The sequence below is a fragment of the Pinus tabuliformis genome, chromosome 5_1 (genome assembly GCF_031772625.1).
Source record: "Pinus tabuliformis cultivar Carrire ecotype Pingquan chromosome 5_1, CPIR1, whole genome shotgun sequence".
NCBI classification, from domain to species: Eukaryota; Viridiplantae; Streptophyta; class Pinopsida; order Pinales; family Pinaceae; genus Pinus; species Pinus tabuliformis.
In genome coordinates this window covers 627,127,436-627,136,739 of record NC_142305.1, presented here as the reverse complement: position 1 = coordinate 627,136,739, position 9,304 = coordinate 627,127,436, and the positions used below count along the sequence as shown (strand labels likewise).

The window sequence follows — 9,304 nt, the reverse complement described above, 5'->3', positions numbered from 1 at the left end:
ACACATCCATGCAATTGTTACACAATTGTTTTCAATCCCTTATCACCTCCAAAGGCACAATACCCATGAATGACATTCTTACCACGTAACTTTGAAAGTGTGTAGTTATTGACAGCAAAGCCCACCACATCTTAACTGTTAAATTTGGCAACTAGGGCCAAACTTCACCTTGGACAACTCTTATGATGCAACTAATATTTTTATTGGATTCCTCTCTCCGAGAGGTGTAGGATTGATCTGAAGATCATCTCATGCTGACATGTACAAATGGAATTATGAATTTATTTTGTTTATGGACAAATTGTCAAGGTCAGCCAGCAAACTAATGTAGGATCAAAAGCCCAACAACCACGTCTATTCATCCTCAACGTTTGCATTTAAATACAAGGTGCCTCCTCCTCATTTAGACACTTCACTCACTTACGTATCTCTCTCCTTCATTGATTGGGTACAGATTTCTGAGGCAACTCTCCACAGGCGCGAATAAGGGCAGTTCTGTTCTAGCCATTGACCAAGGTTGACTGAAGATGCGGGAAGTGTTTTGACCAACAACTTTGACCTATTTGACTGTGCTTTTGTGAGGGATATCTCTGTTTGGGCAGGCCACATTTATGGGCACAAAAATCGAGGCAAACCATACTATTTGACCAACATTGACTACAGAAGGGTTTGACTACAACATTGACTTTTGTTGACCAGATTTGACTAGATATTTTCAAACTATTTTTGGGCTGATTTGATTTGTTGTTGGAGGCCGAGTTGACCAAGTTTGACCAAGTTGTTTTGGAGGTCAAATTCTGAACTGTTGACCAGCGTTGACTTCTGCTTAGGGCTTTTTGTAGCTACTGTTTGTTGGGACAAATTTCACTGTGATTGGGCAAGTGAATATTGCATATTGTACTCGCTCTCTCTGCTGAACTTTTGAAGAATAATAAGAATTGATCAAAGGGTTTCCGCACATTAGGATTTGTCCATGCCTAGCGCCATATCTTGTGTCCTCTTGTCTTGGCTTGTCTTCTACTGTTATTGTTTATGTTCTATCTACATTTTACTATCATGTTGATGTGATTGCTAGCATGGATATTGATATTAGGCTAATAAGAAAATTGAAGTAAAATTGCTCTTAAGCATAGAACATACCATTGTTATCTAAAATTAACATTAACTCTATCAAACTAGTCAAATGCCTTTCTATGTTGTCAGTCATTAGCATTTAATGCAGAGAAGTCATGCATGAGGATGTTCAGACACTCTTGAAATCGCATGAGTAACTGGGTGACCAAAAGGTTCTGTTAGACTCCGTCTCATGTCAGAGATTGATTCTTCTTCAAAACAGGGTTTTGAAGAAGAAATCATTAAATGTGTTGCTTTAGATTATGTAATTTGTTCTTCAGCTCTTCAACTGGCAGCAACTTCAAGCTCCTATCCCTGCACAAGCACAATTCAAAGCATCATCAGCAATCAAAGTCCGGCAATTTAATAATCAAATCAACAATACCTTCCGCTCCTTCATCCATTACTCGTACACGACAAGCTGTGAATCTTTCCAAGATCAGTCTACTTCAAGCAAAGATGACGAATCGAAAGTAAATCAAAATCCAGTTTTTCATGTAGCAGAGGCTGCCTTGAATGAGCAACCAAAAATCTCCAAGTGTGTTGGATGAAATTAGAGAGGGGTCGCGTGAGAAAAAGAATTCTTCTGGAAAATTGATGCTGGAAAATTGATGTTGCCTGTTGGGTCAGTTGGGCTGATATCTTCATCGCCTCGTCTTCTAGTTGCTGCTTGTCTTGCTTCAGCTGGTGATGCTGATATTTATGAATACTTTTGTTGGGGAGAAGTAATAGGCTTTGACAAAGCAAAGTGCCCAGAACTCCGAGCAGCAAAATTACTGCCAACATCTTCTTCGATTGTTCATCTGGCAGCAAGTCAGCACCATTTTGAATATGCTTCGTTTATGTGCTCCAAGTTATATAGATCGGAGGACAGTTTATGTTTGGAAGTTTTACCTCAATTGGGAACTGATAGAAAAAAAAGCCCCTAAGTTCAGCATGAGGCTTATGAATAAACGACAGCCCTTTCAATCGGCATGCAAGTCTTTTTGGTTTTCTCATTTTCCTCCACTTCCAGAGCTAGAAAGTTTATATGATTCCCAGACAAGATCTTATGGAATTGCAGCTACGAAAATACAGAGAAATCCTTCCTTTTCTATGATAGAAGCTAGAGATATTCTTCATTTTCAAAATATACTTGGAGAGAAAAATGTCATTCAGGATAAAGATGAATTGGCTACGACAAATCATGATTGGATGAGGAAATATAAGGGTTCAAGCCAACTCCTACTTCGTCCTAGGAACACTGAAGAAGTCTCACAGATCCTAAAATAATGTAATTCAAGATGTCTAGCAGTTGTTCCACAAGGTGGTAATACTGGCCTCGTGGGTGGGAGTGTCCCTGTTTTTGATGAGGTGATTGTTAATCTGGGGTTGATGAACAACATAATTTCCTGTGATAAGGTTAGTGGCATCTTGGTTTGTGAAGCTGGTTGCGTCCTGGAGAATCTTGACACATTTTTAGCTGATCAGGGGTATATGATGCCCATTGACCTCGGTGCAAAAGGTAGCTGTCAAATTGGTGGAAATATTTCCACAAATGCAGGGGGCATATGTCTTTTTCGATATGGGTCTCTTCGTGGAAATGTTCTAGGGCTTGAAGTTGTTCTTGCAAATGGCACTGTGGTTGATATGCTTGGAACCTTGAGAAAAGACAATACGGGATATGATTTGAAGCAGTTATTCATTGGAAGTGAAGGCACCCTTGGCATAGTCACAAAGGTTTCAATTCTTGTACCACCAAGGCTTTCATCAATAAATCTTGCCTTTCTTGCATGTGGAGATTACTTGAGCTGCAAGAGACTTCTCTCTGAAGCTAAAAGGAAATTGGGAGAGATTATCTCAGCATTCGAATTTTTGGATCTTGCTTCTTTGGACATGGCTTTGAATCACTTGGAAGGTGTCAGGAACCCTTTACCTTCTTCAAAGGGGAAATTCTATGTTTTGATTGAGACTACTGGTAGCAACCAGTTGCATGACAAAGCAAAGTTGGATGCCTTTCTGGAGAGTTGTCTTGAAAATAGTCTCATTGTTGATGGTAGTGTGGCACAAGACTACAATCAGATTGCTGCATTTTGGTGAATACGTGAGGGTATTACAGAGGCACTAGGGAGAGCAGGTGCTGTTTACAAATATGATTTATCACTACCTATTCAACACCTATATGAACTTGTTGATGAAATGCGCACGAGGGCATGGTGTGTTTGACACAGCATTCAATTGGTTATGCTCAACTTTTAGAGTCAGTTGCGAGGGCATTCTACAGGATGGGTGCAATTTTCACCCAGCTTTCAACCCCTGGTTTTTCCTCACCACTTGGAGATGAGACTATTATCCTCATACTGAGACACTTCTGGCCACTCCTTGAACGTATATTAAGTTCTGATCATATGCAAAATGGTTGTTTGTCAACTGTTGTTTGTAAAGCCCTGTCACAAGCTATTCAAGCCTCAGGTCAGAACTTCTCAGCACTGTTGTCAAAAGTGATGGATTGCCTTTCAAGAAATTTTCTCTCCTTCCAACATCATGAATGTTTCATAAGAACTGTTGCTTTTGTTATTGAGGAGTTTGGGCATGAAGAAGAATATGGGTCATTATTCATTAGTACATTTCAAATGTTTACTGCAGCAGATTCAGTTTCTGCATTGAATTCCTCTTATGTTTGTGATCAAGAGCCTGATCTAGTTGAAGCGTATACAAGCTTCACATCAACATTTGTCCGATGCTGCCCCAAGAAGGTGGTGGCCGCAGCTGAATCATTGGTTGAAGCATCCTTCCAAAAAGCAGCTATTTGCTGTGCTGCTATGCATCGTGGAGCAGCTCTTGCAGCCATGTCATATATGTCTTGTTCTGGAGGTTTGCCTCTCGTCGATATTGGAGTCAAGCTCTTGTATTGTTGAAGGTTCATTTAGCAATGTGGCGTTGAGAATATGTTCTCATTGTGGGGTGGGAAAAGAAAGACGCAACGTGGAAGAAGAACAAACTTCGTGGCACCAGTTTCAAATTGTGATAATATGACAAGTTTGGCAGAGGAGAGAATTATTCTATGCTCAAATGCTCTCGATGAAAGCCGTGGCAAAGAATTGCAACTTTGTTGCGATAAAGTTTTAGTAGACTATTTGAAAATCTCAGTTTTTGTCACGATGTATCAACATTTTCCAAAAGAGTTGATTGAGGAATGATGGGTTAGGCCAATCTTTTCTGCGATTATTGTGCGTCTAGATGAAATAAGGCCTTTATGTGTCAAATAGAGCTTGCTGGCATTGATCGCATAAGTTTTAATCCGTTGTCAACTAAGGAAAAATATGGCGCACGTCTTTGACAACTGCTCTTCACTTCAAAGTCACCTGAAGACACCTGTTACCAGATGCATAAGAGTCTGCGCTCCAATTGTTAGGCTTTTTGGTTAGAGATTTTCGAGGGGAAAGTTATTACATGTTCTATTTATGTAATTCAGGTGAGACAGCGCAGGAGTTTTTGGGTTGATTTGTTTTCTTTTACAACAGAGACTTATTTAATGTATTAAAAGAAAATCATTGGAGAAGGAATCAACAGGCAATGAACGCTTTGTGACCGCTATTCAAACGGTGCCAGAACAGCAGAATAGGATTCGATGCCTATTTCCAGACTTTATTTAATGGGATCAGCGCTCAGGTTTATTAGCCATCAGAGGATTTCAAGAGAAACGAATTATCCCAGTGCTCCGGTTTATTAGCCATAGGATTTCAAGAGAAACGCATTTGCCAATTTCGATCCTCAGTCATGATTTCATGAGATCTTTGCTCCAGATTTTGTCTCCTAATAAGCCAAATCATCAGCAGATTTAGGGGAACACTGTTCTATTTGTGGAATGGATGTAACGTTTTTTTTTTTTGTTAATTTTTGTAGTGCTTGTTAAAACAGCGCCCCTGTTTTTGGGCAGCATTTTGATTTTATGGTATTAAAAAATTCATTTGTAAAAAAGGGGGAGAGTCAGAGAGGGGAGAGTTTCTGAGTGCTGAGTGCTGGAACAGAGCTTTCAATGTACAGTTTTCTGCAGGGATTTTTAATGAAAATTTCACAGCTCTAACTTCTGAGATTCATGTGGTATGTTAATTTAGCATAAGTTTTCCCTTTGTCTCATATGTAAACTGTTATGTTCCATTCACTTCATGATCATTCCTAATTGAGCAAATGAAGTGTTTAGGTAGAATTCATAGTATTATATGCTCTGCCTATAAGTTTGTTCAATCCAATGTTTTCTTCTGTTTGACAAGGATTCAGTTCTATGCCCTTGTCAGCTCCTCACCAGTCTTGCCATCCCGTTTAAAACTAGATTTGATGCTAAATTCCTTGCCTACCTTGCCTCAGTCGTCAACCTGTGTTGTTCATTATATTTCTCTGTTTGAAGCTGTGATTTTGCCCATGCAGCCCAGAAAAACCCCGTTATTTAATTAAAACCCCCAAATCAATCATTCTAATCAGTTTACTAGCCTAATATTAGTGTTACCCATTTGGTCATCTCATCAATTGAAGATTTTACGAGGTTGACCGGAGAGAGCCTTCTCCTGCCCCGTAGGGCTAGCTACGGGGTTGAATGGTTTGATGTTGCCTTAAGGTTTACCTTTCTCAGCCTGAGGTGAAATCTCAAGCGCTAACATACTGGCGACCATACTGGGGAGAACATTCAACTTGTTGATTGTCTTGTCCCAGTACATGCAATCAAGGTGCAGATCTGATGCTGATGGTGGACAGCAGTCAGACACTTATGCAGGCTGAACCATTCACCCAGCGACTCCAACTCGATCCAGACATTCCAGTGCCTGTTGATTCACTCATGCAATGGTATCGTATGTGACCAACTTGTGTGAAGCTCTAAACGGATTTAGAGAAAGATTAGTGGATATTGAACTTAATGAAGAATTTTTCAGTACCTTGTTTCATTTGTTGAAATGTTCAAAGTTATCTTCAAAGATCTTCAAACCTAAACTGTGTGAGTTAATAGTTGAAAGAATCGAGAAGGAGATTCAAGATTTAGATGAGCAGATTCAGTCATATGATTTCCAAGACCCTAAAAAGTTCTTGGAAATCCTTCCTCCTTCACAACAAGCAATAACAAACTTGCCTATAGATGTATACATTGACAATGTGCAGCTGGAAGTATGCATCGCAGAGTTGGGGCAGCCAACAGAGTCCGGCGTCCGTGATCCTATTGCGGCATACATGGACACATTTTTCAGTTTGATTGATAGATCAGGGTGTATTTTCCGTGACCAGGCTCAGTACGTGCATGAAGGGCTGCCAGCAACTGCATCTGTGACTTCGTGGCAGCATTCTCAAGCGGCTTCATTTTCAGGTTTACTTGAATGGTTAATATGGCATTTCAGCATTACCTGATCTATTGTTTGTACAGCAGATTAGAGTAGGTTGTGTAAATAAATAAGCAGCCATAAGGGCAGCATCTTGTTTCAGTTTGCTTAAAGATTGTTAAGTCATTTTTTCAGTCATTTTAGTCTTGAGAGCAAATCAGTTTGAGTTCAGTTTCAGTTGTGTTGATGATGACTCCATTGCCCAATGGGTGGAGGCACTGTCTGCTCTCCCAAAGTTCTGCGGTTCTTGGCACCTCCACGGAGCGGCAGCTGCCATCCCAAGTGGAGCCGATGTTAGACTCCGTCTCATGTCAGAGATTGATTCTTCTTCAAAACAGGGTTTTGAAGAAGAAATCATTAAATGTGTTGCTTTTTTTTTAGATTATGTAATTTGTTCTTCAGCTCTTCAACTGGCAACGACTTCAAGCTCCTATCCCTGCACAAGCACAATTCAAAGCATCATCAGCAATTAAAGTCCGGCAATTTAATAATCAAATCAACAATACCTTCTGCTCCTTCATCCATTACTCGTACACGACAAGCTGTGAATCTTTCCAAGATCAGTCTACTTCAAGCAAAGATGACGAATCGAATGTAAATCAAAATCCAGCTTTTCATGTAGCAGAGGCTGCCTTGAATGAGCAACCAAAAATCTCCAAGTGTGTTGGATGAAATTAGAGAGGGATCGCGTGAGAAAAAGAATTCTTCTGGAAAATTGATGCTGGAAAATTGATGTTGCCTGTTGGGTCAGTTGGGCTGATATCTTCATCGCCTCGTCTTCTAGTTGCTGCTTGTCTTGCTTCAGCTGGTGATGTTGATATTTATGAATACTTTTGTTGGGGAGAAGTAATAGGCTTTGACAAAGCAAAGTGCCCAGAACTCCGAGCAGCAAAATTACTGCCAACATCTTCTCCGATTGTTCATCTGGCGGCAAGTCAGCACCATCTTGAATATGCTTCGTTTATGTGCTCCAAGTTATATAGATCGGAGGACAATTTATGTTTGGAAGTTTTACCTCAATTGGGAACTGATAGAAAAAAAAGTCCCTAAGTTCAGCATGAGGCTTATGAATAAACGACAGCCCTTTCAATCGGCATGCAAGTCTTTTTGGTTTTCTCATTTTCCTCCACTTCCAGAGCTAGAAAGTTTATATGATTCCCAGACAAGATCTTATGGAACTGCAGCTACGAAAATACAGAGAAATCCTTCCTTTTCTATGATAGAAGCTAGAGATATTCTTCATTTTCAAAATATACTTGGAGAGAAAAATGTCATTCAGGATAAAGATGAATTGGCTACGGCAAATCATGATTGGATGAGGAAATATAAGGGTTCAAGCCAACTCCTACTTCGTCCTAGGAACACTGAAGAAGTCTCACAGATCCTAAAATAATGTAATTCAAGATGTCTAACAGTTGTTCCACAAGGTGGTAATACTGGCCTCGTGGGTGGGAGTGTCCCTGTTTTTGATGAGGTGATTGTTAATCTGGGGTTGATGAACAACATAATTTCCTGTGATAAGGTTAGTGGCATCTTGGTTTGTGAAGCTGGTTGCGTCCTGGAGAATCTTGACACATTTTTAGCTGATCAGGGGTATATGATGCCCATTGACCTCGGTGCAAAAGGTAGCTGTCAAACTGGTGGAAATATTTCCACAAATGCAGGGGGCATATGTCTTTTTCGATATGGGTCTCTTCATGGAAATGTTCTAGGGCTTGAAGTTGTTCTTGCAAATGGCACTGTGGTTGATATGCTTGGAACCTTGAGAAAAGACAATACGGGATATGATTTGAAGCAATTATTCATTGGAAGTGAAGGCACCCTTGGCATAGTCACAAAGGTTTCAATTCTTGTACCACCAAGGCTTTCATCAATAAATCTTGCCTTTCTTGCATGTGGAGATTACTTGAGCTGCAAGAGACTTCTCTCTGAAGCTAAAAGGAAATTGGGAGAGATTATCTCAGCATTCGAATTTTTGGATCTTGCTTCTTTGGACATGGCTTTGAATCACTTGGAAGGTGTCAGGAACCCTTTACCTTCTTCAAAGGGGAAATTCTATGTTTTGATTGAGACTACTGGTAGCAACCAGTTGCATGACAAAGCAAAGTTGGATGCCTTTCTGGAGAGTTGTCTTGAAAATAGTCTCATTGTTGATGGTAGTGTGGCACAAGACTACAATCAGATTGCTGCATTTTGGTGAATACGTGAGGGTATTACAGAGGCACTAGGGAGAGCAGGTGCTGTTTACAAATATGATTTATCACTACCTATTCAACACCTATATGAACTTGTTGATGAAATGCGCACGAGGGCATGGTGTGTTTGACACAGCATTCAATTGGTTATGCTCAACTTTTAGAGTTAGTTGCGAGGGCATTCTACAGGATGGGTGCAATTTTCACCCAGCTTTCAACCCCTGGTTTTTCCTCATCACTTGGAGATGAGACTATTATCCTCATACTGAGACACTTCTGGCCACTCCTTGAACGTATATTAAGTTCTGATCATATGCAAAATGGTTGTTTGTCAACTGCTGTTTGTAAAGCCCTGTCACAAGCTATTCAAGCCTCAGGTCGGAACTTCTCAGCACTGTTGTCAGAAGTGATGGATTGCCTTTCAAGAAATTTTCTCTCCTTCCAACATCATGAATGTTTCATAAGAACTGCTGCTGTTGTTATTGAGGAGTTTGGGCATGAAGAAGAATATGGGTCATTATTCATTAGTACATTTCAAATGTTTACTGCAGCAGATTCAGTTTCTGCATTGAATTCCTCTTATGTTTGTGATCAAGAGCCTGATCTAGTTGAAGCATATACAAGCTTCACATCAACATTTGTCCGATGCTG

At 40.2% G+C, this 9,304-nt stretch overlaps 1 protein-coding gene and 1 pseudogene across 1 annotated transcript; both read left to right on the top strand.

Moving 5' to 3' along the window:
- Window positions 1–2,382: 2,382 nt before the first annotated feature.
- LOC149166502 (D-2-hydroxyglutarate dehydrogenase, mitochondrial-like) lies at window positions 2,383–3,297 on the top strand. The gene has a single exon (XM_089431357.1). It carries the CDS (start codon window positions 2,488–2,490, stop codon window positions 3,190–3,192), a length of 705 nt encoding a protein of 234 aa, XP_089287483.1. The 5' UTR covers window positions 2,383–2,487; the 3' UTR covers window positions 3,193–3,297.
- A 4,143-nt stretch (window positions 3,298–7,440) lies between these two features.
- Window positions 7,441–8,784, top strand: LOC149166501 (D-2-hydroxyglutarate dehydrogenase, mitochondrial pseudogene; annotated as a pseudogene).
- Window positions 8,785–9,304: the final 520 nt, after the last annotated feature.